This window comes from Amblyomma americanum, chromosome 11 (assembly GCF_052857255.1).
Source record: "Amblyomma americanum isolate KBUSLIRL-KWMA chromosome 11, ASM5285725v1, whole genome shotgun sequence".
Lineage (NCBI taxonomy): Eukaryota > Metazoa > Arthropoda > Arachnida > Ixodida > Ixodidae > Amblyomma > Amblyomma americanum.
In genome coordinates, this window is record NC_135507.1 from 1,062,331 (window position 1) to 1,090,167 (window position 27,837).

The 27,837-nt window shown below is 52.6% G+C and overlaps 1 protein-coding gene across 4 annotated transcripts in view; it reads right to left on the bottom strand.

Moving 5' to 3' along the window:
- Nucleotides 1-1,308: 1,308 nt before the first annotated feature.
- The window catches only part of LOC144111131 (lactadherin-like), a 131,994-nt gene continuing 105,465 nt past the window's right edge, over nucleotides 1,309-27,837 (bottom strand). For 2 of the 4 annotated variants that reach the window (XM_077644280.1, XM_077644283.1), the window contains exons 4-12: nucleotides 27,224-27,346; nucleotides 26,437-26,575; nucleotides 25,961-26,121; nucleotides 25,406-25,561; nucleotides 23,501-23,645; nucleotides 20,589-20,636; nucleotides 10,795-11,037; nucleotides 7,302-7,575; nucleotides 1,309-2,781 (exon numbers count right to left, since the gene is read on the bottom strand). In XM_077644280.1, coding sequence (XP_077500406.1) covers nucleotides 7,313-7,575; nucleotides 10,795-11,037; nucleotides 20,589-20,636; nucleotides 23,501-23,645; nucleotides 25,406-25,561; nucleotides 25,961-26,121; nucleotides 26,437-26,575; nucleotides 27,224-27,346 — 1,278 coding nt within the window. In that variant the 3' untranslated portion in view covers nucleotides 1,309-2,781; nucleotides 7,302-7,312. The remainder of the gene's footprint in view (nucleotides 2,782-7,301; nucleotides 7,576-10,794; nucleotides 11,038-20,588; nucleotides 20,637-23,500; nucleotides 23,646-25,405; nucleotides 25,562-25,960; nucleotides 26,122-26,436; nucleotides 26,576-27,223; nucleotides 27,347-27,837) is intronic. The other 2 variants (XM_077644282.1, XM_077644281.1) reach the window with 1 other exon arrangement.

The window sequence follows — 27,837 nt, forward strand, 5'->3', positions numbered from 1 at the left end:
AGCTCACGTTTCACCTCCTCACCCCCGTCATTCCGGGGAAAAGCGCGGAGGTGTGCATAAATAAACGAGGGAATCTCATTTCATGCAACGCTATGCGCTTTTGGCGCTGCGCTATATTGTGGCGATGGAGTGCGTTTTCCACTTCATGGAAGCGCACACCTCCATGCTGCGAATAAAATGCCCGGCCAATATTTATGCTATAGAAGTCAGCGGCCTCATTTGGCAGGACATGAGCGTGCTGCTCATCGAGCTGAATATGCATAGGATGTTTTTTTTTTTGTACAGTAAAATCATAAAACACCCCCATTTTTTTTGCCGATAAAGGCAAGGAGAAACTGACCTGAAGGCAAGGAGGCGCTGACCTGCACAGATCGTCGCGTCGTAGTTTCTCGAGAACGAATCTATCTATAAGCCAGAAAATAGAGGGAACAATGAATACAGGTGTCGCCAACATCGGCCGATTTGGCAAGCAAACTGCGCTGCAATACGACGGAGGCTAGACTGCATTAACTACCAAAACGGTGGCCACGGATACCCTTCGGGTCTTGGCGTCATGAGTTGGGATACCATGGAAAACTTCTCAATCCATTTTCTCAGGCGAGCAAACATAAACGTGCAATCAATATAGAATCTATTTTTGCCGAGACCGACGCAGTTGCCTTCGGTGCCCTGCATGCGTAACATGCTACGCAGGACAAATAGCTGAAAGAATAGTGCCGAAACCATCGAAGAGTGGCTTGCTCGTCCCTCTGGTGAGTGCCTCACTGAAATCCAAAGCACGTACCTGCGAGACGGCCGTTGGCTGCTTCCTCGGCGCGTGGACGACGGCTTTCTTGCAAGGCTGGGGTCACGCACTGGTGGCGCTTTCGAGAACTTTTCGTTTATGGCAGCGGAGACCAACGCAACTCTGTTTCCTGGCACGAAATGAATCTCACAATCGTCCCGGACCATAGCTGTGGCGGTCTCTGGGGGAGGGGAACGGCGCAGTAACTGTCTCACGTATCTCGGTGGATACCTCAACCGCGCTGTGAAGGGAGGGAGGAAGGTGGGAGTGAAAGAAGAAATAGACAAAGGGGCCTCCGGAGGCCTGCGGAATAATTGCGGCCACCAGGGGATCGCGCAGCACACGGGCGTCTTTGCGTTCGCCTCCACTGCAACGCAGCAGCAGCAGCAGCCGCCCACCACCATCACTCCGACCTTCCCTCACGGCGTGGCCGAGGCGTCCACTAAGAAGACACCACGCCAATCTTCTAATCCGTGAGTCGGGAAGTGCGCTCTCTGCCCGCTGCTTGACTCGCCGTCCGCCCAGTCTTCTTCGTCCCTTGATCGCCTTGTGCTGACTCGGCATCAACACGCACTTTTCAAGTTGAGCAAGGACACGTGCAGGACACTTTAATAGCATTTCACGGTGGCAGCGATACACTGTGTTTGTACGTAAAGCAGCGTCCGCATCGTCCCTTGCCCTTTACGCTTCACTGCACATAAATGCAAGTGCACCACGCAATGTAACAATAACACGGTTACGTTGATGCATAGTAACACATGACGCTTCTCAGCTATCCTGCAGTTAAAACAGTCAGCAGACGCTTCTGATGCCAACAAGGATGACTTCATTGCCGTAGTTTCATGCAACTGTTTTAGAAGATATCTCTCCTGCTAGGGGGCGGGCACAACATAACGATTCCGCATCCGGTTCGACGCCATTTTTAAATTTTCCGCCCTTCGTCATTGGTTGACGCTTAGGGCGCGGTGTCGCTTTCAGACAACGGCAAAGGGCGAGAAATTCAAAAATGGAATCGATTCGGGGAGGAATCGTTATGCAATACCGACCCTGCTCTCTGCATCATCTGACGGTTCCTCCCCGTTAAATGTGATCACCGTACTGTCGATGAGTTTCTTTCGACTGCAATAGCAGACGTTGCCAATATTTACCAGCGGCATCGTCGGCGCCAACAGTGCATCAATGCTAACAGCACTGCATCAACAAGTACGTGCGACAGGCAGTTCGAGCGATACAGTACAATGTCCGCCACTCCGTGGGCGCATGCGTGGCACTCGATAACAACACTGTGAGCTTGGGCAAGGAGGGAAAACAAACGATAGAAAACACGCACACAGTGAAACTCTCTGATATGCGCTCGTCAGTGAACACACCAATCATGACACCGGAGGTCCGGTAGTGATAATGTCACCAGAGCCGCCAAAACTTTAATAAAGCTGCCTATTTACACGAGCAACACATCTATTTACCTCTTTATATGCATTCAACTTCCCAAGCTGTGATTTTTCTCAAAATCCATTGATACGAGTCTCTGCAAATAGGAAATCAGAAAAGCGGTTGGGACTTAAGAAGTTAGTTTATGCACAAGCTGTGCGCTTACATCGACAAACACGGGTAACAGCCTTTTTTTGGCAAAATGAGGCATTTTTAGCTACTTCTGGCCAGGATATGGCAGAAATGGCGAAAAGCACATTTGAAAGATGTTAGTGAGGTGAAAGGAACATGGCAGTGCAACTTAAGCAAGCACAAATGATGTTCGACTGGCAATTAACCTGCCAGAAGTCTTAACAAGTACGGGAGGTTAAGGTAGTAACAGCCGCGCGTCGCTTAACAGAGTGAGCGCAATGTTCCAGACAGCTCTCGCAACACCCGTCTGTTGACCGTGGCAGCTCTCGTGTCGTCAGCACAGCATTCGTCCGCGTCGTAGGCATGGCTTGAAATCCTTGCGGCAGGCTGCGCAACGGGAGCTTCTTGGATGTTAGACCACTTGGTCCGGGAAGCTGCGACAGAGTGAAACGTTCTTGTGCATGAAACGCAAGCAACGTCCTCGTAACTTGGCCCGTTCTGGTGTGACTTATGAGATTAAAGAAACAGTCGACGTTGACTTTTACCCACCACATTTTCTTTGCAGTTATTGAAAGCTCTTTGCCCACATCAACGTATACACGGCCGTGCGGCTGACAAAACACGACAGAACAACTTAGAATGTAATTTTTCTTTATGGAATGTCGCTTTCCGTGCCAGTCACGTCTGCAAACCTTGTCATTACAGATGAGCCAATAACTGTCCTCTCATCACCATCATCATCATCAGCCTGACTACGCCCACTGCAGGGCAAAGGCCTCTCCCATGTCTCTCCAATTAACCCTACCCCTTGCCAGCCGCATCCACCCCATGCCTGCAAACTTCTTAATCTCATCCGCCAACCTAACCTTCTGCCGCCCCCTGCTACACTTGCCACCTCTTGGAATCCACTCCGTTAGCCTTCAGGACCAGCGGTTATCTTGCCTTCGCATTACACGCCCTGCCCAAGCCCATTTCTTCCTCTTGATTTCGATTAGGATGTCATTAACCCGCGTTTGTTCCCTCACCCACTCTGCCCGCTTCCGGTCTCTTAAAGTTACACCTATCATACTGTCCTGCGCCTAGGCAATATTAAGCGTGACATTAAGTAAGGTGCATAAGTTTCCTTAGAAGCATAGTACAAAGCACTAGGGCTAGTTTTAAAATAGTGCGCATGTATAGAATAAGACTGGCTGATAGCAACGCTGCGAAGGCAGCGCCGCAGCTGACAGCATATATAGTGGCAGTCTGGCTAGTCAAAACATCTTGTGAGATGATGTAAGAAATGGTGAATAGCTGCAAAGGAAAAAATTAAGACAGCAAAAGTTTATTACAAAAACATTATTTGTTTGTAACCGATGCATTCCTGAAAAGTCGGTATAACCACATCAGGCCACCTACCAGAAGAGGCAGTCCGAGCGGCAACGTTTGAACACAGCACAGAGCTATCATAAGCTCCGGCCTGACTTCTTTTTGGTAATTTAAAAGTATAAATTCCTAAATTCTGCGCTCGTCGTTTTCGCGAAAGGCGTTATTTTCACGCCAGACGTGCAAGAAATGCTAATATTTTCACATTCGTTGCCGACTGAGGCCAACTACATCCGGCTATAGTGTTGTGCACAGCCAGAGTTGAATGTCTGGCTCTTTTGAGAACGCTGACGTCAGTTCGCGGCCACACAATGGACCAGAAAAATTGCGTTCGTAATTTTCCCGCCACCAGACCCACACTCGTGGCGCGCTTAGCAAAAAAAGGGTGGGCTGCCCCAACCGTTGTGAGGTGATGCATAGCCTGGCCTCTGGGATCCACAAAAGTGAGGCTTGTGAATGCTCTCTCTGAGATTAGAACTCTCGGGACAACTGAACTCCGTCCTAGCGTCCGCTTACGGTGTTCTGCCTCTAAGGGCGACACTGTTCCTTGCGAGCAGACGAGCGCGGACCCCCCACAGTTCAAAGCAGTAATCCTGTAATTTGCAGTTGTTTCTTTCAACCCAACAGAAAGCTGGGTTGCGAAGCAAGCCGTAAAGGACAGTGTACAGAATCAATGAAGACTCGCGATTTTGAAAAAAAAATGAAATACGCAAAAAATAACTAACCCGAGATGATACAAATCTCGGCTAGATTGCCCCGACTGGAAACAGTCAAGTTCCGCCCAATTGCGGTTCTTCCGACGAGACCCAAGATTTCCGAAGACGAAATGACACATTCAAGTCACGGCGATTCCAAGTGCCTTCGTAAGGTTATGTACGGGCAAACATGTCGCTCCATCAGCCCAAGCTGCGTATGCAGGCAAGTTAGTGCTTTCTTTCCGGCCCGCGGCCTAGCAGTGCGGTTCGCCCTATAGCAGAGGTACACGTCGGAATAGCTCAGTCACGCAACGCTGCTCGCACTAACACTTGTACTCTGCCGGTCGTCTGCCAACGCGAGAACGAGGTGGGCAAGGACTGCCTAGCACGCACCCACGGTGTTCAGGGAAAGATACGCGAAGGCTGGGGCCCAGCATTCGAGGCCGCCTGTTCTGGCCAGAGGGGTACCGAGCAGTGCGCAGCGTCTTTCCGTTCCCTGTGCACCGGGGAAACCGTTTCTCGCGGTTGCACGTGCGCCGGCATTCGAGCTCCGCAGCGAGCCTTCCTTTCTCGATCGACAGGAGACGGGAACCACACTGGGGCACGGACAGACTTCACCTCCGAGTCTCCGCGCGCAGACTTTTTTCGTCGCGCTGCCAGGCCTCGCTCCGCCGGCCCTGCCGCCGGGGAATCCGCACAGCGCTCTTCTGCGAACTGCAGACGTGCGCGTGGAGCCCACCGCAGGCAGGCTGAGCAGTGGCCACGCGTCTGCGCCCACGTCTGCCACTGGGTGGGCGGCGAATGATCTGTCGCCATAAAAACATTTATACCGCTGACGCCACTGCCAGTTGCCGCACGGTAACAGTAATTCCGATATGCCCTACATTTACTGCCACGAACCGTCAGAGCGGTGGGATCGCGCGCCTTCTGGAGAGAATTTCGCACTCTACATACCACGGCTGTGGTGGGCAGCTCTAGCCCAGCGGATGCTGTATACTGGCGGACTAGCCGGGCGTGCCCAGTATAGTTTAGCGTCCTCACCCGGTGCGCGGCAGGCTGGTCTGTCAACTGAACACGACTCTCTGGTTTTGCCGAGCCGCCAACTATGACGCGCCCGTGGCGATACATTCGAGTGTCGGAAATGAATAGGACGGGTGCCTTGGCTGCTGCTGTGTCCTTGAAAGCATGAGGCACACCTACGAGAGAATTCAAATGCTGACGTGGCCAGGGACTTGGAGAGGCAGAATTAAAGCAGGAATTCCCAAAGTGAGGCATGAATTGGCAAAAGAAAGACGAAACATGATAAGCGTACCGCGAGTCCACGCTGAAGACAGCGAGAATAGGTGCAAGCAGCCTCACTCCCCGCAACGCACCTGACCGGAGGCGCCGGTTGAGCTGTGCCGCGCCTAACGACAGCGCACCAACAACGTCGAGTGCCCGAAAAGTGACGAAGACAGCGGCCAGAGAAAGCAAATCGACTATGGGAGCGCGATCTGAAGAACATCCGCAATACAAGGGTAGAAACTGAGACGTCAAACATTTCCTCTGGCGTGGCCTCGACGTTAGCCATCGACCACTGAAGGACACATCTCTCTCAAGGCATCAAAGTCAAACCAATGGCCATCGCGTCCACATGGAAAAAAAAATTGGCTGTGGTTTAGCTCTGGTTAAACCTGGTTGAAAGCAAGCTTAGCTTTCGCCATCGAATTTAACTGTTCCGAAGCAGTAGAGCAACTAGATTCAGATATATAATCTTCGTCGGTAACTTCCGTGGTGAGACTGATCAACCAACGCGTAGCGCACTGCTATATATCCCGGTGAAGCCGCCACGGACAGAGCGCAAGGCGAGGAGGTCGTCATTTCAACGGAGAGACCACCTGATGGGCGCGGCGCCGGCTCGGGGGCCACGGCACACGCGACGAGCGGCTCCCTTCTAGCTGCGGCGGGGAGCAAGCTGACGCCACGCGTTGTCACAGCAACGGAGAGAGTCGACGTCACACCACCTGCCAAGCGCAGCGCCGGCTCTGGGGGGAGCACGGCATACGCGGCGGGCGGTTAGACATGGCGTAGTATTGCTTTCGCAATAGAAAAAAAAAAACGTTGTCCTCGAATGCCCCTTCACCACGCCGCCTATATCACTGGATAACGACTCCAGCTCAAGACCAAGCCGGATCACCGGAGAGGGAAGTGCACCAAGGACAGGGCAGCCACCCATGCACTTCCAGCGGCGAGTCTGCACTGTGCCTCCTTTTTGTTCCGACTGGAACATCGTTGCTGCCGCCATGGCCATGTTGGCATCCATTAGCTGACCATTTTGTTGAGTAATTATCCCCCTTTATGTAATGCCCCTACGGGGGGACATTCAAGGCAATAAACTGAACACGGCAGCAGAAAAGCGTGTGCTGTAGAACTACGCACGGAACAGGACAGTTGGGACAGGATGGGGTAGAAAAGGAGGATAGCATGGTAAGGATAGCATGACAGACGCCGCCGCGGAGGGCTCCGGATTAGTTTCGGCCGTCTGAGGCTCTTAACGAGCACTGGCATCACAAAATACACAAGCGTTTTGGCATTTTTTTTAATTGCGTTGATGTGCCCTCGGCATAAGACAGTTATATTCGCACGCGTATGCAGGCCTGTGTCGGCTGGATATGTACGTACGCAGCGTCGAAGTGTGACTGCCGCGGGTGTGATGGCATATCCCGCGTCCTTGGGATCACCACCCGAACGCCATAGCCACTATAGGCCACAGAGGAAGAGTCGGGCAGGTTTAGTAGCGAGGCTATCTGCTCCAGTTTTGCAAAACACTTGATGCACAAGGACATGCTAGAAGCTGGGGCCTGAGCGTTCGTGATGTTTCCCCTGTCCCCGACGCATGCAGCTGGAGGGCGCACCTGCGGGGGGCTCAGTAGACCATGACCTCGCAGAGGACGGCCGCGAAGAGGCGCCCCTTGCGGTCGTGCACGCCGCTGGCCCTGACGTAGACGTAGCGGCCCTGCATGTCGTCGGGGCACTCGAAGTGCAGCCGCCGCCGGGACAGGGCACCGTGCAGCCGGGACACGGAGGCGCACTTGTACGCGCTGGGGATCTCCTCCAGCCGGGGCCGGTCCGCCACGTACGCCGTCAGCTTGTCCAGGTTGGACATCTCGTGGTACACCTTGCTGCGCTCTGCCGAGGGAGGGGAGATAGCACACAGAGGGAATGGCCACCCCTGCAACGCTTAATTGCAGCCCAGTCCAGGGCCTCTGCAGCGTCCCTCGACGGAATGGCTGCACAGGTGGCCGCGGTTCTTTGCTCGACCATTGGCTGTAATTGAGCGCTGCTTGTCCTAACAACCATTTTCACCTGCTGCCTCTACGAGAGAGTTAATCGCGGGAATGAACGCATCTTCTCACGAGTGCCGGGCAGGAGTGCCCGGTGTACAGGAGGGAGCGTGCGCTGGTCGGGAAGGCTTTTAGCACACGGCTGCCCAGGGGGGGAAGACAGACCTGAGAGTGTTTTTTTTTCTTGCCGCTGCTGCGATTAGGGTTTCCCACGAGTTAGGATAACGGCACGGCAACTAGCGCTAAAAGACATGGACACCGAAAGATTGGGCCAGGACGCACGCTAGACGTGCAACTGAAATTTTATTACCGGAATGGACTATTTGAGCACTCGTTTTTCCTTCCGATTCTTGCACGTAGTATGGCAGGTTTCGGGAAAGACGCGTAAGAAGTCAAACATTAGAGATTGGCTTGGGGGGGGGCAGTTCCTGTATGTAATGAGTGATTAGGGCGGGGGGGGGGGGGGGGTCATGAGAGTGTACTGCATCATCACAGCACCTTTCATGAGAATGGCGAAGTCATATCAGCACACAATTCGAATCGGAGTTTTGTAACAGTGCTCCAGCCTTCGGCGGAGCATTGGGTTACAGGCGGCGTCCTAGAACTTTGTTTCCTTCTCCTCCAGGTTTCGAGTAGCCCTGGCCAGTGCGTTTGAGTCCCGCGAGTGGCGTGAAAATCAGCTAATCCCCGAGTCACTATATGCGGGCCCTTTAGGCCTGCTGTAACACACGAGCCTTGCTTTCCACGGCAACGCACGTCGATTGTGATTATCCGCGAATATTCTTCTTTGCGGGCGCGTGTGGAGACACGGTGACGAGGAAGACCAATAACAACACCCGAAAGCCACGCGGTGAAGAAAGAGCACTCCTTTCGAGGAATTCTTCGAAAAGCGAGGGAGCGGAGTCGAACTGAACACAGAGGAGCACGCGAAGCTATAGATTACGCCACCGCGGTCCTTCGCGCGTTGAAGAGTCTCTTCATTGCGTGGCTCTAAGGAAAAGCGCGTCAGCTCGTTTCTTTGCATTCTACCGCTTGACAGTTCCACACCCAGCACGGCTGCACTTTTGCAATCCTTTCCATCTTTCGCAGGCATATGCCTAGCCCGCCGTCGACATTATTTCGTTTTTTCCTTATAAACGGCCAGAAGCTTAAAGGGAAGCTGAAGCACTTTTCGAAAAGACTGAGTTCCATGCGGCATTTTATAGTTTTTAGTCCACTGGAAAAGAATATCGCATTCGAAAAGGGCGGAAATAAACGCATGAAGCTGTTTTTTTGGAAGAAAACGGGCACCAGCGTCTCAGGGCGCCGAGCGAACGCCACCAATGGCCGGGATCGTCGTGACGTCACCTACGGGGATCTCCGGCCAGCACCGACTGTGTTGCTGCGTAGCGCGTTGCTTCAGCTGGCTTGAGAACTGCGTTTTGCAAATTATGGATCCGTCGTCTACCAATGCGCGGGCCCAAAAACAGCAAGCAAAGCAGGACGGTCCGCAGACTACCCGTGAATGGCGTCGCTTCCGCCAGTTCTGTCCCCCCATTCAGCGCTTCCGGAAGCGAAGAGGGCGTGTCGGCGGCGGGTTTTTAACAACCGATCGCGGCTCATTTTGCGAACAGAATCAAGAAAAAATTTACACACATGATTTTCAAAGTCCCTTTTTCCCAACCACAGCGTTTCATGCAATTTGAAAACCGTTTCAGCTTCCCTTTAAGTAGGAGAGGACACAAAGCCCAGCAGCGCTTAGCCCACCCAGAGCAGAGACTGGCCCAGGACTGGAACGAATCTACGCAAGACTTGGGCAGCTTTTCTTTTTCTGTCTGTGTGACTGCAAAAACGAACAAAACGTATACAACAAGAGTGATGCCGGTTCAGCGTTAATTCCCAAATAGTTTCTGCATATCCGTTCCAGCATATAGGCACCCCCTCCTGGACACCGTAGGTGGAAGAAGAAAAAAAAAAAGGCACGTTTAATACGAAGCTCAGATTGCTATCAAAATTCTTCATTACACTTTAATGAAGAATTTTGATAGCAATAGCATAGCTCGCAAATAACGAAATCGATCAAACAAGAATACTTTCCAGGAAGGTTAAAACTACGCAAAAGATGAGCACATAGGCAACGAGGAACACACAAAACACAACGGTCGCAGACTGCGAACTGTGTACTCATGAAAAATACGACGCAGTCTACATTAAGCGAAACCCAAGCACGCGACCGCTTCGTCGCTCGCACATGTACAGATGAAATTGAGGTGAGACCAAGCTGACTAACCGTGCGACACCGCTGGATATGCTAAAGAAAAACATAAAAACTTGAGCCAAAGGCACACTGTGTTTTATGTAAGAATCAGTAACAATAAGTGAGCATGACAGAGATAAACAGAAGGCAAATGGCAAATGTCATTCAACAATTAACCGCAGTAAGGGCAGAAGGTGAGGGAATAAAAACATGAAGGCGAAATGCAAAGCTTTGAAATACCTTGTTGAAAAGGATCCGTTTTTAGTACGCAGCTTTGGTGCGGGTGTCAAACACCTGGGAGAAGGCTTTCTGATGACCACTACACCTGGCGGTGATGTAGTGTTTTTTATCTAAAAAATCTACCATTTAATTTCAGTCTCGTTCATTTATCTTTCTGATTTGGAAGCTTGTGAAACAGAAGGTAAGGCGCGAAGACTATTGCCTTTCTTCAGGATAGGAGACGGTACAGAAAATCAAGAGTAAAACCGAAAGATGCCATAACCACGGGACGTTCAGACAGATGAGGCGCACTTGTGCAAGTACCCCCAGCAGCCCCTTTAAAAACAGCAAACTGTTTCAGCAACGACTCATTCGTTCGGCTAGGCGCAGTGCACTCGTCTGTCCTCGAATGGCCGCTTTTGCGCGCCTCGACACCGCGGCCGCCGGCTCACTCCGTGCCGCGTGGCGGCGCCAGAACGCTGCCAACGAAGACGCCAGCTGCTGGCGAATGCAATGCCGGCAGAGACCCCGGCCCCTCTATTCGTTCGATCCCACGACTCCCTTTTCGTCCACTGCCTGCTTGTAGCGCGCTAGAGAGACGGCACTCACCGTGCTGGTGCCTGGGCTGCCAGCCGAGCACGACGAGGCCCCGCACCCGGCGCCTCTTGGCCAGGTCCACCATCCACACGGGCTGCTCGACGAAGTAGTTGTCCAGGATGGCGCAGCTGCGCGGCGGCTGCGACGCCCCGGCATCCCCGTCCACGGCGAACGACGAGTGGCCGTCGGTCCACTGGGCGAACGCGTAGCGCCGGTCGTTCACCCACGTCTCGCGCCGGTACGCCAGGTTCTCGGCTGCGAGGAGGACAAGCGGACACACCGTGAAGGACTCCTGGTTCCAGGGAGTCGCCGCCGTACGCCGGGGGGAAGAAGCTCCAACTCTGCTCGTGGCAGCAATAAACTGGCCCAGCAGCAGCGAGAGAGAGCCGTCGACATGCGGTCGAGCGTTATTCTGCCCACCGCAGAGGGGCGCCGCTGACGTCACAAAAACAATTCTGCGCGACGGACTCGGGGCCACGTCACGGAAGCGCCCCTAGGGCGTGCGTACGTGACACGCGAAGATCTTCGGCCTCGGAGCAGGACGGCGCCACGGGGGGATGCGTCGATCCGCGGCGGTCTAGGAGGGACATAAACGCGCTACTCGGGCACTGCACCTGGGAGGCAGCGGGACCAGTGTGAGCATTACCCAGATTGAGCACGAATAACAAAGGAAAGGCGATTGTTACAGGGTCCCAATCGTTTGCCCCGAAATAAGGCTGCAAACTGGCAAGAGAGCAGAGGAAATCTGGTATTATCCAACGAAAACAAACTAGGCCTCGTGGGAACAAAACTTGCGAACATGTAATTGGACATTTCTTCAGCGCAGCGCACCATTCCCGTAGATTATGTTTCTTACTGTGTAATATCTTCGTGTTTTTTTATTAATACCGTTACCACATTAGAGGAGTTGCCAAAAATAGATGTTGTAAAAGAATGAGCGCTTTACGTCCACAGAAAAAAAAAATGCACAGCGCTCCGCAATGAAGCAGAATTTCTCCCGAGAATTTTTATGAATTACAAAGCTAGGGTTTTTCTGCAGCTAGCAGACTTTTCCTCCACTATCCGAGTTGCCGCTCCTTTCCTTTCGGGCGAGAAACGAACAGTTGACGCTGCGGACGTGTCTGCTGGTCGGGGGGAGTATCGTGCAGGCGGCCAGAGCCCCATCTCATGCACACCCGTGACGGTGCACGACATGACACGCCACCTTCCCCGGAGGTATACTTAGAACAAAACTAACTCATCAACAGTGTAACAACAGAAAAATAGCCGCCGGAACCGTCGCTGAAATCGAAAAATACAGCTAGGTATAGGCAGGTAAAACTCTAGTGGTGAACCAAGTAAGGGAAGGCGTTAGGGGAGGTTTAGTTGGCTTGGTTCTTAATCCCGGTTGGCGGCCATCAGTCCATGACTTCTGGTGACCTCTGTGAGGCCGGCTCTGAGCTAGAGACCGCGATCTCCCAACCTGGTCGGAGAGCATGCGATCGAGGCCCATACAGGCCGCGCACTCGGCTACCGCGTCCGCTTGGAGGGTTTCCTCCATTTCACCGACATTTCCCGTGGTCGTCCACTGGGTGATGTCATCTGCGTAGAAGCAATGGGATAAATGTGGGGTGCGCTCTAATATTCGGGCCATCGGTATGAGGGTGATGTTGAAGAGTAGTGGAGATAATTAAAACTGAGCCTTGGGGTGTGCCCCTGCTTCCTAAGGGGAAGTGGGAGGATTCTGCGGACCCAAACCTTATCTCCGCCATCCTGCTATTCAGAAAGGCGGTTACATAAGCGTGTGTTCTACTTCCTACGCCTAAGTCAGATTGGGAATTTAGTATGGCTTCGTGCTGGACGTTGTCAAACGCTATCGTGAGGTCTAGGGCTAGTAGTGCTGTCGTGCGCTTGCCGTGTCTGGGGCGTAGAATTACTTCCGATATTTGAAGCATCACGTCCTCCGTGGACAGGTTGTTTCTGAATCCCAGCATCGCATGGGGGAAGAGGTCCTGTTCGTGCAGGTTGGTTTGGAGATGGCCGAGAATAACGTGTTCCAAGAGTTTTCCTAGGCATGAGGTGGGCGAGGTGGGACGGAGGTTCGCCAATTGAAGTGGTTTTCCTGGCTTTGGAATAAGGGTGACCTTAGCATGGGTCCATTCCGGGAGGAGGGTGCCCCCCTTCCAGTGTTTGTTGAACGGTTTGGTTACTGCTTGGATCGAATTTTCGTCCAGGTTCCGTAAAGTTCGGTTGGTGATTTTATCTCCGCCCGGCGCCGACGTGGTGCGCAGTTTATGCGTGGCTGCTCTCACTCCCCACGTCGATATGTTTTCATCGAGCTCGGGATTCGGAGGGCCCGAGTATTGGAGGAGTGGGGTCCTAGCTGTGGTTGTGAGATACCTGTCTTTCAAGTTTTGGATCAGGGTGCTGTCGTCCACATCTAACTTGTGGGCGATGCGGGTGACATTACTTTGTTGGAAGTCTAGTGGTTTCTGGTTCCAAGAGGCACTGTACAAGTTTCCACGTGTCTTTCAGTCCCAGATTTCCTTCCATGCGGTTGCAAATCTGGCCCCACTGTTGACGAGTTAGGTGTGCTGCATGTGCTTCGATCTTTCTTACTAAGGTCGCTAACCTTAGTTTAAGAGGTCTGTTGTGTTTGTTTTTGAGCCATCTTTTTTGCATACTGGAGTGTGCTTCCCACATGTGGAGAAGTCTGCTGTCCACGATTTCCGTTTCCTGATTGCTCGGGACTTTGGATGTGGCACTTCCGACGTCATTAGTGAGCGTATTCACCCATTTTTAAAGGTACGTGCTCTATCTCAGCAGGGGATTCCTCCCGGAGATTCCTAAATTTATCCCAGTCTGTGATTGTTAGTTGCCGTTTTACAGAGGGGGTGATTGACTTCGGTGCGAAGGCTGTTTGAATGTTGTAGTGGTCGCTGCCTAGTGTGATCTGCGTGTTGGTTCACTGACATTGTGCGACGTTTTTGGTGATCGTGAGATCGGGGGTGGTGTTTAGCTGCACGCTGTTTCCTATGCGCGTGTGCTGTTGCGTATCGTTAACGAGGGTGAGGCCCTCGTTTTGCATTAATGACCAGAGTTTCGATCCCTTTCTGCAGTTGTGCTTGTAGCCCCTGCTTATGTGCCTCGCGTTAAAATATCCTAGGATTAGTAGCGAGTTTTTCGCGCTGATCTTTAGCACTTTCCTAATGATCGCGAGGAGGGGAGCTCCCCTGCTTTTTGGGGCGCTGCACGTGTTGAGGATGAATAACCTAGGGCTTCTAGTTTTTGGAAGGAGCTCTATAAAGTGGCAGTCTATATTTTCTTGTTCGATTGGGTGATCTGTAGCGGTGTAGGCTCTGTGGACAAGGATGGCTATCCGCTGGGTGGTGGATGTGTTTGGTTTGTGAGGGGTGTAACTGAGGAGTTTGGCCGGGGTGTGCGTCTCCTGCAATGCGATGACCGCTGGGATCTCCGCGTCGAGGAGGGATTGTATGTGGAGCTGCGGGTTACTGCGTTTAGAGCGGTAACCTCTGCAGTTCCACTGCCACACTCTAAGTTCCTTGCGAGTTGCTTCCATCATGAATTAGCTTAGCGCGGGCGAGTGGCTTGAATTTGGTTTGGATGGAATGGAGTTTGTCTAGGCTACTCTGACGGTGAGCGATGATAGCACCTTGCGCACTCATCTTTTGCTCGTGCGCTGCCAGGAGCCTGTTGATTGTTGCTGTCAAAGTTTTGGTTTCCTTGGAAATGTTTTCTATCTTTTGTTCGAGAATATTAACAGCCTTAAAGATTGTCTCGAGGGACATTGCACTATCGGTTGCGGTAGAGTTCGGTTCCTTGTCCTTGCGTTTCACGGGGAAGCATTGTGTGGGGGAGCTTGGTGGGCTGGCTACTGGTGTAGGAGTAGGGGCATCTCTGGGGATATCGATCTTTTCAGGTGTGGCTGATTTTTTCATCAGCAGTTGAATCTGTTTGCTAAGGTTTTCGATTTGTTGGCTTTGTTGCCGGATTTGTTTGCTCTGTAACGACGAAGATGTGTCAACGCGCTAGCGGCAGTGCTATCGCTGAGCGAGCGCTGCTGGCTGGCTCTACAACAACCGCCGACGCCTAGAAGAGCCCCGTTCAGTGCCTGGTTCTCCCAGGGCTATTAAACCCCTTTTCAAGTGGTGGAGGTTGCCCCTGATCGCGTCCTGGAGCTGCGCAGCGGCACTGTAACATCAGAAATGCCGAATAACGCCTCCCTGGCTCCCCAGCAGAGTTCTTCCTCGTTCCGGACTTGGATCTGGAGCGGGAGTTGGAACGGCCTCTCACGTTTGACCGCTGCCGGCTTCGTGGCTGTCGGTGTGTCGGCGACTGCTTCCCCTCCGCTTCTTCTTTGGTGCAGTTGGCGGTGGTGCCTGGTTGCTTGTTGCCCCGGCGGTTGAAGCGAACCTTGCATTCCTTGCAGCCCGTAAAGTGCGATCCGTTGCACAGGATGCATTTGACCTCGCACGTGGCTGGGTCGGCCGGTGGAAGATTCTCTCCGCATCTGCACCAGAGAGTTTGGCGAGTAGCCGTACACACGTCGCTCCGGCGTCCGGGCTTCCGGCAGTTAAAGCACGCTTCGGCTTTCGCCAAGAAGGGGCAGCAGTTGTAGATTGCCCCATAAAATTTCAGTTGCTTGGGGGCCTTCTTGGTGTTGACGGAAGTGACGGGGATCGACTTCGGCTTGCCCAGTTGCCTCGTGTCGGAAATGATGTAGGAATCGCTCTTGTTGTAGGTTCGGAGGTCGTAGACGATCTCTTCTGCCAGCTGGTCATAGATGGCGTTGCAGAGCACGCCTCGGATGGCGTTGTCGGGTCCGGCTACGCAGGCTTTCAGCGGATACGTCGTCCCTCCGACGAGTAGGGAGGTGATCTGCACGTAGCGCGCTCTTCCGAGGGCGTACTCACGGTGAACGAGTCGTTGAGGGTATTCATACAGATGATGCCCTGTTGACGTGCCGCTTCCACGGGGAGTTTCAGAATGGCGCCCAGAAGGGAGAGGAGGAAGCCCCCTTTGTGCTTGCGAAGGTCTAGGCCTCCGTTGGGCCAAAATACAACTTTCAGATCTTGGGTGGGCAATTTCGGTAGCGGAGCCTGGCGCTTGAGTTTAGGTAGAGTGGGAGGAGACGGCTGGCCTTTTGGGGGCTGGGCCGGTGTGGAGAGGCCGGTCGGTGGCGCAGACTTGTGTAGCGAGCACGTGGCCGAGACGGCGTGCTCGGACGAGAACGAAGCTGGGTGCGCTAGCTTGCGGGACGTAAATGCCCGGGTCCATCTCGGATCGGTAGCAAACTCTACGGGCGTGATGTCTTCCCCATTCACTTGGTGAGCCATGCTGCCGCAGGCAGGCTCGGCGTCGAGAGAGGCCATGGCAGCGCACGAGTAGGGAGGTTAGGCCCGGGCTAGGCCAAGGCGTTGTGTGGTCGAGCTGTGCCTTGTGCGGGGCCAAGCGAGGCGTCCGCCCTGCGTTCGGAGCAATACTCGAAAGTTTCACGCAATATTCGGGCTCGAAAGTCGCGAGACGTGGATGAAAATGATGCGGAGTAGCTTTACGAACCGACTGCAACAGCTTTCAGGTCGTGGGTCCTCGAAAAACCGCACAAGAGTGGAAAATTCCGGAGCCGACGCGACACATGTTCGCTCGCTCCGGTAGCCACCTCGCGGATCAAAAATGAGCGACAGCTGATAGCTAAGAATGCAGGGAAGGAAAACTGTGCAACGCGGGATTCAACGGCAGGTGTCGGGGCACCACCCTCCGGTCACGCGCTCATCCGCACTCGCCGCACCCTTCTTTCCACGGCCGAGGCGACCCCCCCCCCCCCCCCGCCCCCCGCACTACGACGACGCGAAAGCCCGGAGAGGGCGCTTAACAGCTGTCGCTGTAAAAATAGCTTCCAAAGAATCAAAATACGGGGCCGCAAGTTTAAAGGAAGCTTGAATTAATTTAGGTTGTCCCTTGAACTTAATTACCAGGTAAAGTGGCGCCACCTATCGCTCCCACTCAAAGGCTGCGCCAGTAAAGTCCGCCCTCCACCGGCCCCACGCGTAGCCAGGCGAGTTGGAGAGCGGGTAATGCCACAGCTTCTCTCTTTTCCTATCACTTGGCCTCTCGCGTTTCCAGCCTCAGGTTACGGTGTTCGTGGAAGAAGACGTGCGCTGTGTAGAGGTCGAAGTCAATCTCGTGAAATGGAAGGCCCGAAAAGCATGCGCTAGAAACGATCGCGAGGCAAGAAAACAAAAGAGGCAGGGAAGGCAAGCGGAAAGGAAAACAGGTTGGAGAGCGGACAGGTATGGCGAGCACGCAGACACAACTGGGCGAGACTTCCAAACACACGGTGGGCAGTCACGTTCAAATGTCCCGTAACTGTTCACGGAAACAAAACCTGTCCAAATTCCAGGTAGACCTTGATTCACGTTATTAACAAGCAGCCACAGCGACGTTTTGTTACTATAATCAGCAAAACGAAATAAAAACGAGCAAAATAAGATGCTGCCCGCTCCCAAAAACTTGTCTCGTAATTGCACGCGCGGAATTATGAAGACCTGAAATGCCCACAGAAAGTCCGAGTGAATTCCACAAAAGGCTAGCGGGAAATCGGTGGCCATCGCTAAAGAAGCGAACTGACCGTTCTCCGACAACCAACCAACAGCGGTGGCACATTGACGAATGGTTTCTGCTGATATCTACGTGGCCACGGGATCGAATTCCGCCCAGGATAGCCGCCCCTGTATTCCAGCGAAATACAAAAAAGAAAGAAGAAAAAAGCAGCGCACTTGAAAGGTCTCGCCCCTTTGCCGGAATACCGGGAGCACCCCCTGTGCGCTGATCATTGGTCCCGACGCGGCAGCTGCGGTGCGCACTGACGTTCCCGGTATTCGCGTAACGGTACGCTCCAGGTGCCCATCTCCGACGGTATGAACCGCGTGCTACCTCTCCCATACACAGCACATGAAGCAAGCTAACAGTCACCGGAACCAATGGAGGAGCATAGGCGAATGTTTGTTTTTAATTTTTCATTCCCAGCAATTCTGGACAGAGGCATTTGTGAACGAGAAAGAGTTTATGAACGCAATTTTTCCGTATAATGTAACATTTCACTATAGCAATCAATGCATCCGCAGATCTGCCGTCGATAGGCTTCTATTTTTTTTTTTTTTGCTATTAACGTTTTTGCGATCGTCAAAAGCATTCCCCGTCATTTTGCTATGGCAATCTGAACTGCTCCATGCGAGCGACGGAAAAAGTTTAAAATAAAGATATAGCTACGCGTCGGAAGAGTGGACCATTACCTTCAATATTTCCGTAACAATACCTTACAATTTTCCAATATTCAAAATTTTTGCCCAGAAGCGTTGAACATGCGTGGTTTTAATCAATGGGAATTAAATAGTGTAATTACGCATGGCAGTCACTCATTAACGCACCCAAACGCACGCACGCACACACTCAGACAAGCGCGCGCAGTAGTTCACTTTTTATTCGCAAAAGGTTTACTGAAAGTGATTTGCCCCACAAAAATGGTCTTGATGCGGTGAAGCACGCCTGTAGGTCAACGAGTGTCTCAAGTACGCTGAAAACAAGCGGATTCGGTCGAAAGCATAGCGTAACGCAACACACGATGCAACTTGGAGATGTCTTGAAAACTGCGTACTCTTGGATCCCGTAGACAACAAAGGTAACGGATAACTAACGGGAAAATTAGAATCCGAAATTGAAGCACGGCTGAGAAATAGGATCAGGTGATGAAATAAAGAATCTATTGAAACAGGAAGTCCCGAAGCCGCCTGTGGTAGGGGAAGGGAGTGAAAGGCAAGAATAACAATTCACTCGTGTTGTAGTAACTTCCGGAGGCTGACGGAGACACCTAATGTGTCATGCTGAGTCACCGCGCTAAGCCGGCAGCACTCCTCCTGGAAAACTCCCAGGAAGTAGCAGTTTGGGCCGAGGCGTAGAACACACTCTAATGTGCCACTGAAGCCTCGAAGCACTGAAGCACGCTGACCCTTCCGGTTTCGACAGCAGAGGATGTCATTTCGTACTGGGGTTCCACAACAAGGACCTTATCAGGCGAGTCGCTTTTTAAGCTCGATAGCAAGGAAACTCCGAATCAGAATCCAGCCAAAGTCGAAATCAAATCTTCGAAGATTAGCAGGTGGCGTAGCAAAGTGTTTTAACCTAGCTAAACCGAGTAGCCGTGCGTGTGTTTAGCCTGGTTGGCCCACGGTTTCGCTCTGCTGGGTCCTCTGGCGAGGATATTAGTTGGATTGGTTGATGAAGGCGTGCAATGCACAGAGCGGGAGTCGCAGTTTAAGCACGAGGCTGCGGCGACAGCGCGCAGTGCTCTCGCGCAGTGGCCAGCGAAGCTGATCTCTCAAATTCAAGTCGGTGCAATATTGATTTTATTCGTTTATTTATTTAGGCTCACGAAGCCAATTCAAGGTCAGGCATTTGCAGCTTTGGTCGTTCAGTAGAGCCCTAATTCACTCCAACGATCCCTTCAACGGTTTTCAACAGCACGAGGCAGTTTAAGTGAATGCCGTGATAATCCTCGACGCTACAAATTACATGGGCCGTACGGCGATTCTTGCAGCTGCAGCTGTTAGGGGGTATCGCTCTGCCTGATCTTTCCGGGCATCTCATTGTGTCTCCTTCTCAGCTTCTAGCTCTCCCCCAGGCGCTTCGCTCGTGCCACAGCGCCACTGTTTTGCAAGCAATTCTGGTGCTTCTGTGCGCTGTTATATTTCTACGCCACGGCCCGCAAAACCGTATCCAAAAAAAATAGTCAGTAAATAATTTAAGGCCCACTGGGACACATATCTCGCGTTTATAACATTACCAGGGTCGAAAAATACGAAACCTAAATCTTTGTTGTTGCCTCTGCCCGTTTAACATCTCCCCCCCCCAACCCCCACCCCACACACACACACACACAGACACGGGCAAGTAAGCAACCAAGCACACACGCCCACTTTTTATTCGAAAAGGGTTTACTAAAGGTTGCTTTTCCACAAAAATTTCAACCATGCGGCAAAGCACTCTTGGTGAATAACTAGGACTGGGCTAGTTCGAAGGGATTCGACTCGTGCTGAAGCTAACCAACGCGAGAAAAGGATCGACCACGACGCATCGTCCCTTAGTTCTTTCCGCGCCTGTTTACCCCCAATTACGAGGAACACCCGGGAAAAATCAGGAGTTGACCTGCACCGATAATTATACTGCAGCACTACAACGACGCCTTCACCGACAACGGCACCAGGAAAGGCGAAAAAATAAATTACAGGCGTTGCTATAATCGGCCCATTTCTGAAGTAAATTCGCGCGTTGGCAGTTTTTCCCCGTCGATCCCAGAGGCTAGGCTAAACCGCCATTCACCTCAAAAGGTGATGACGGCGCTCTTTTCAGTGTTGACGTTACAAATTTGAACTGAGTGGAGGGAAAAATTTTAGATCGAATGTTCACACGTGAACAAAATGCCAAACAGGTGTGCGAGCGCTTCACACGCACCTACAACAGAGGGTGCACGACGACGCCCGATCGGCACGGAGAACGCCGTATGCATCTACTGCGTTTGGTTCTGCGGGCCTAACAATCGGGAGCAATGTTGGGCTCGCCAGTTTAATCCCGGATCAAAACTGTCTCGCCGTTTCCGAGCAGTAAATCTGTTGCGCCCATAGAAATTTATGAAAAGGAATGAAAGAAGGCCTAGAACTGCTATCTTTCCCAGGGCGGGGCCCTGCATTCGCATTGAAGGAGATAATTCTTCCGCGTGCAGAGTGGGAACAAGGCAGCTGTTAGTTACTCACTGCATTCAGAGTCCTCCCGAACCCTTAAGAAGCCAGGACCGCAGTCTCCTGTGGAAGCAAGCGGGAAACAAGGACTAAGCTCAAAAATGCTTATCTAAAAATTTCACTCGCAGGCATGCTCACCATATAGGCATCAAAAATATTTTGAACACCTTTATATCTTAGCCAAACTTTTTCTATTTTTTTTCGTTATCTCGAAAGCAGCACAAAATCAGGTGGCATGGCTACTACGTGTTAGGGGCCGAAATTTGCACCCACTAGTTGTCGACAGCAGATGACATGTGGCTGAATAACAATATCAGCAGGAAATAAAAGAGAATGCTTTAATTTTTTGCGCAGCTTATGCGCAGAACCTAACAACACCTTCCTAGGGCGCTCGGGACTTTGTAGGGCACCACTGATTTGTAACAACCTTCCATTTCATTCCGAGAAGCAACTTGAAAAAGGAGCTCATCTCATGATGAACAACGCCCAAACCAACTTCTGATATCTTCGCCATTAGTTTCGAAGCCAACCGTGGCGTGCAATTTTAACGACAATATCGTTCGCGTGCTACTCCTGAACACACGGCAGCCAGGTTTCGCTCATTGCGCTGTGCCATATCTCTGCGACCGCGGGAAATCTTTATGCAACAGCATTTATATTTCCACAGCCTTCGCGCCTTCACTGAGGTGTTTATTAAGCTCACTGTAGACACATATGCCCATTTTAGAATAAAGTTTATTTAAAAATGCGAAATTTACGAAAGTAAAGCCACAATCACTCTCCTCGTATTTTTAGACATGGCGGCATGTTACTGAAAATAGTTGCATTTCGCTCATACAGACGATGCGATACGCAGTTAAAAGAATAACGAGGTTTTGTGCGCCTACGTTTTTATTACGCTGAAAAGAGAGAGAAAATCATTTCACAGGACTGCAGGATATGTGCATCAACAAGCATCCGGTGCTGTACTACGTCATCCGAAGCTCACGAAGGTTGGCTTTTCCAGTTCATACGAGTGCTAGCATGGCGCAACAGGTGGTCTCACCCTCAAAACAGCTGAGCAGTTTAGAGACGTCTGCTGGTCAACGACGTTATCCGGCCATCACGGATAGCAATTTCTTGTCGTTTTCAGCTAAAAAATGAAAAACGAAGATTGTGTTTTGGGGAGAGGAAATGGCGCAGTATCTGTCTTACATCTCGGCGGACACCCGAACCGCGCCGTGAGGGAAGGGCCTGAAAGAAGAAGGGAAGAAACAGGTGGCGCGGCCTGCGCAAAAAATCGATGCAGCTGCATGGACCGTAAGGTGAGGTGGCGCCATCTCATGGCAAGCAAGCGAGACAAACGCGGGGATCCTCTCAAAAGCGGGCGCCTTTGTGAGTCACAAGGAAAAGGCGCGAAATACGGGGACAAAAGAGAAACACACGACAGGACCAGCTCTTTTTTTTTGTGAATCATGAACCAAGTGGCCCAATCTAGAGTTCGCCTTTGCGAGGTCAGCGCCTCCTCAGATTTTCCAGTGCCGGCCGTACACGGCTCCTCCGACCAGTCAAGGTGCTCTCACGGCCCTCTTTCTTCCCCGCCGGCTACTACTAGCCTTGTGAGGGAGAGGACGTGGATGAACTAAAGCAACTGCAGCAGACCTCACAAAGAGCGTCACCTTTGATGCGGGGTGGTGGCAGCTTCCATCAAGCTCGGCTTTTTTGAAGCGAAAAGCTTCACCACGCTAGGTAAAGCATTCGTCGCGTAGACTGGAGAATTACCTTGAGCGACCACGTTAGCCATGTATGACCATATGTGGTACAGTTAATTATGGTGTAGAACCCCTGACCTTGAGTTGACCTTTGACACTGGGTGACCTTTAGGTTGACCTTTGATCCCTAAGAACACCCGATGGGATGATGTGAAGCCACGTGATGACATCCGATGGGGCTGTCGTAAGACCATGTGATATGATACCACGTCATAGCCACGTGGTCGTGTGGGTATAGTATATAGTTCTTTAGTCGCGAGCGAGTAGCGGAGCTGCAATGGACGAGCCCCAGACGCTTAGCAAGCCTTGTCCTTGCTTTTCGCTGGATTCCAGGGTTAGCCAAGTTAAGCCACTGCCGATTTTTTTCCTTCATTTTTTTCTGTATACTTCTTTAACAGTGTTATAAATCGGCCTATTCTCCATTTTCTTTAAATGCACTTTTAATCCAACAATTGCAACATTATGACACCTCTCTGCTTTTGAGCCACTTATCTTCCAATTGCTTTTTGCCAGTTTCCACCGCAGATTTATTTACATGACCATTGTTATCTCTCAACCCTAGGGCCTCAGGGAGAGTGACTGTGCCTGCATCGACATCCGGATGGATGCCATCGCAATCTAGAATGTTTAAATATTTATGCAGATTTACCACACAGTACGCGAGTGTGATCTTGGTAATACTTCTGTTTGTAGCTGCGCGTTGCAAGACACCGTGGTCAAGCTTCAAGGAGTAGGGCACTGCCTCTTCAGTTACCATAAACGATTCCCTCCTGATCTGCCTTTTCTAATTCCGACATAGTTCTACACTCTGCTTCTTTTCATTGAAGTAATTCAGTTTTTACCTCGTGCGTCTTTTACCTGACCTTAAAAAGCTATTTTTAATGCGAAAGCCGTAGATCGGTATGATGACGCCGGAAGTGTCCGCAAAACGTGTAGCCGGAAGTTAGTCGCCTGTGACGTCACTGGAGTCTTCATTCACCAATTCTGAGAGCGATAGTTGTTGATGGCGATGATGTTAGTTAGTGATAGTTTACATCGATGACGATGATGTTAGTGGTGGGCTCGAGTCCCGTGAAGTTGGTGGGGAATGAAAAAGGAGGGAGGAAAGGCCGCTCTTGGGCAGACCGAAGTGCCACCCTGCAGTTGCCCTTCACACCCTTGCTGGTCAGCGCTCACCCCTGTGCGGGCACCCGATGACGGCGGCCCTGAGCGCGATTCTCCTCTTCCACGAGGTGGGGTGGAAGCGCACGAAGCGCGCCACGAACGGCTGGTTCAGGTAGTGGCGCCGCTCCGTGTCGCGGTCCATGTTGCCGCCGAACACCTGCACGTGGGGAGGAGAAAATAGGCCGCTTGACTTCGCAAGTGTCCCCACGGACAGATTTCATTACGGCCGATGTCGCTATTGTCGATCGATGGCCGACGTCTCATCCAGCATGGCCCCGCTTATGCATGCATGCTACGCGCTCTCATCCTCTAAGCGAGTCCGAAAAAGTGCCAGCAGCGGCAAGGAGAAGTCTGCCTATTCTCGGGCCGCTCTGTGGACGGCCAAACACACCTCGCTCGTCGAGCGACGCCTTTGAGAAAAATGCGTGAGGCATTGTTTATGACATCCCACTCCCTCGTGGCAAGCGGTATGTTGGTCAGTCTGGTCGTTGCTCGAACGAGAGACTTCGTGAGCACAAAAACAACTTGAGAAAGTTTTGCTGGCAGCAATTTGGTTTTGCACTGTAAGGAGTGTGGACAAGCGCTCGATCACTGCCAGACACCGGGACCAGTTGACACGTGAGGCTATTGAAGCAGCGCGTATCGCTGCCTTGGAAGATGTGCAAGCAAGCCGTCTATCCCCCTGTCCAAAAGAGAGCGAGCTGGCCTTCTTATAGAATCGCTGAGTCGTGCATGTCCGTAGTTCCCCGTTCACCTGACTTTCGTTTTCTTTTCCGGGCGCATTCGCCTGTCTGTCCTCACGGATCACGTTCGTCTTGGTCGCCTAGGTTTCCGTCAGTCGGAAGTTATGGACTGTGTTGTGCGCGTCTTTCTTTGTCCCCTGTCCCGCTTTGCGCTACACTCGCATACCTTTTGTAAAACAGCGCGAACAGAGTCGGGCAAGAACAAGAAGGACACGGGACGTCTTGTCCGACGTTGTTCGAGCTGTTGTACAAAAGATGCCTCTATACCAACCTGCCCAACTGAACGTCCCACTTACTCACACACCGTGGATCACCGTGTCAAGGAACGGCGAACAAAGAGCACGGTGTGTTTCTGGGCAAGTTGGCCACGAGCATTCTCAGCGTTGTAGGCGAGGGACGAAGGGGGGACTGCGTGTCTCGTCCTCCCTTCGTCCCTCGCTTACAGTGCTGGCACTGCTCGTGGCACTGCTTGACATGGCATATTTTGGAATGAGATAATCCAGTTGAGAAATGGCGCTTGCGTTGTTTCCGCGGTCGTCTGCATTGCACTCCCCTTCGCAGATGTGCCGGACAGAGACAGAAAAAAATGGGCAGACAAATACGATAGTCGGTGATGCGAAATTTGAGCGCAGCTCTTCGCAAGCCGCCTGCCACGACTGGCGGGTGGCTAGCCACCCTCCGGAATCTACCCGCAGGTGGCCACCCACTGCTCCGCCGTCGAAAGTGGCTGCCAGCCAGTACGTTGTCAGGTGGCGTGTGACGGACGCCGATGCGGAATCCAGGAACGAGCGCTCTTAAAAGAAGCTTAATTCATCCACACTCTTCGCCCTTCCGTTGATGCAAGCATGCGATGATGGCTGCTGTGCTGACTTCAGTACGACACGCTACAACTTGGGTGAAATCAGATACGGCTTCGGACGACTTAGGCCTGGTTTCCGTATTATTCTCGGCATAATTGTCCCACGTTTCTCGCCCACTCCTGTAAGGTCCTACAACACCCTTAAGTAGATAAATAAATATAGCACGGCTTCGAGAGACAAAGCACGACTCCAGTACGCCTTGAGTGCGACATACTATGACTTCAGTACGCACTAATGCGACACGGTGCAATATACAACACGACTGATCCGGCAAAAAGGGAAAACGAAACGCGAACTACGAGTGCGCGACAGACCTTGGGGTCGAGGTGGTTGTCGTCCTTGTAGTGCAGCCAGCGGAGGCTGTCGTTGGAGTAGGAGAGCAGGTACGCCGTGGTCCAGTGCTTGCGCCGGGCATCGCCGCGGCCCCGGGTCACCACGCCCGTGACGCGCGTGGCCGGCCCCAGGTCCACCTGCGAGGAGATGGGGAAGGGAGAAGCCGAAGGAGACAATTCCCTCGTCTGCAGTCGATTCGCCCGGCTCGTGCAGAAGCGTTGACTTATAGTCTTGCTGATTTGAGCACTCTGCGACAGCCTCAAATGTTAGGCCAGGATAAAGAGGCAGCTTCGTTGGTGACCCTTGAACCCGACATCACACGTTCACGGGCCACAGCACGCGAGCGAACGTCTTCCAAGCCTCCGAACACGTTCTCGGGCAACATGCAGAAGCTGCAATACGACTTTTTCACTGGCTGTTCGACCATAGCCCAGCACTGGTCGCGCCTTTCTTACGCTCATTTTTCCTTTGTTTGTTCTCTGCACCGTCTCTGGGCAGGAGAACCACACCAGACACTGTCGGGGTGGGGGGCGCACCTGAAGCCACTGGTTGCCGTTGTTCCTCAGCGCGCACCAGCCGCCCCTGGCGAAGAGGTGCGCCTCGTCGGGACTGCACGAGCCCTGCTGAGGGTGCCAGGGACGCCAGCTGGACGCCGTCAGCCGCGCCACGGGAGGCACCGAGATGATCTCGTTGCACTCTGCACGGCGGACACAAGGCGACAGTGCACTCGCAGTGACTGTTGTCGGCTCGACGAGTCTCACGCGACCAATGCGGCCCACGAGGCGATGAGTTGAGCAAAAGCGCGCGTGAATGCACTTATACGCCTTTGTCGCCGACCTCGCCACACTGCATGCATGGCCTCAGCGGCGCACAGACCTGCAGCTGAGAGACATTTCTCTCGTCCGCCCCTTCTCACGAGGCACGCTATTTCCGTGTCCCGTGCTCGGTCTCGACAGCTGTTGGCTCTTCCCAGACAGACACGGCCGGTTCCCGAAGCAGGCGTTATACGCACCCTGGCAGCCGAGCGGCTCGAAGCGCAGACTGGGCCGGCCGTGCCAGCGCAGAACGTGCAGTCGCAGGAAGCGGCCACGCACCGGAGGATCAAGGTAGCTCAGCTTCAGGCTGTGCGAGTCGCTGTTGCCCGGGAAAGCCTGCGCACCGCAACCGAGACTGTGTATACACCGCAAAGAATGAATGCCGCCACACATCGCACGCAATGGCTTATCGCGCACAGAGGGCGAACAAAATGTACAAACGCCACTCGGCCGTTTCTCCGGCCGAGGAGGCCACTTGCTCGTTGGTCATGTTCGATGATGAACAACACCCGGATATTTTGCTTCGCACGTAACAGTGAAGTGTGTACGACAAACAATTTTTTGTCGCACGGCGGAACAATAAATCGATAAGTTATTTCTTCTTCTTTCTTTTTTTTTTACTCGCAGTTCCAGCTTTTATAACCACGAGGGTGCCTCGGGGGCTCGCTTCCGTCAAAATTGTCTAGCATGGTTGTGCGTCCGGACGCGGTTAATGATAATGAAGCGAAAATATCAGAGCTGAAAGCAGAGCGTCCTCGCCTGACTGGCACCGACATGCATTAGAGCGCATTCTATCGGTACACATGCAGTGTCCGCAGACTGAGGCAGAAACCTGGCTGCCACTAAGTGCGACAGGCGGCCCACCTCCGGCCACAGGCAACCTTCGAGGACCGAATTCGCTTGGTTCCCGCGGTCTCTACAGGGACGCGGCCCATAGAGAAGCCATCGGTGCGCCCATTTCCGCCGTGCATGCAGTGAACGCACCTTTCTGTTTCCGTGGGCGTCGAGGCAGTGCTTCCAGTGGTAGGCGTCCGTGCTGTAGGAGAGGGCAAACGACGACACCCACTCCCGGCCGTCGCCGCGGCCCTGGGTCAGCAGGCCGGTGATCTGCGAGGGCACGGACGGACACTGCTGCTTCCCAACGACTGTGAGGCTGCCTTCTGGCGATTCACCGACCTGGTCAGCTGTGAGCAACCTTTGTTGCCACAGGTCCGAGCTGCGCAGCGCGGCGTCCCACTGCTCTACTGCGCTTACTCAGCCGAAAGGGTTATTACCGAAGGCCCGCATGAGGTTCGCGTGCTCTCCGCACCTTCTGCATGCTATACAGCGCATCTCTCCATGGGTGCATTTCAGCTAACACTGCCGCGGGCCGTGTGCGTTTGGATCTGCCTCACTGGGTTGCTTGCTCTTGTGTGTGGCTGGAAAGTGTCTCCTTCGGCCCCTCGCTCATCTGGCCCGGATAGCCTTAGTCCGATCGGGCTACGTTGTTGATCTATTCGTTTCCTGGGTGTGTACGGGCTCCATATTAGTTTCATCGCGGGGTACTTGCTAATCAGCACTGCGACTGGAATGTGTACTCTGCCCTTGATGAAGGCGAA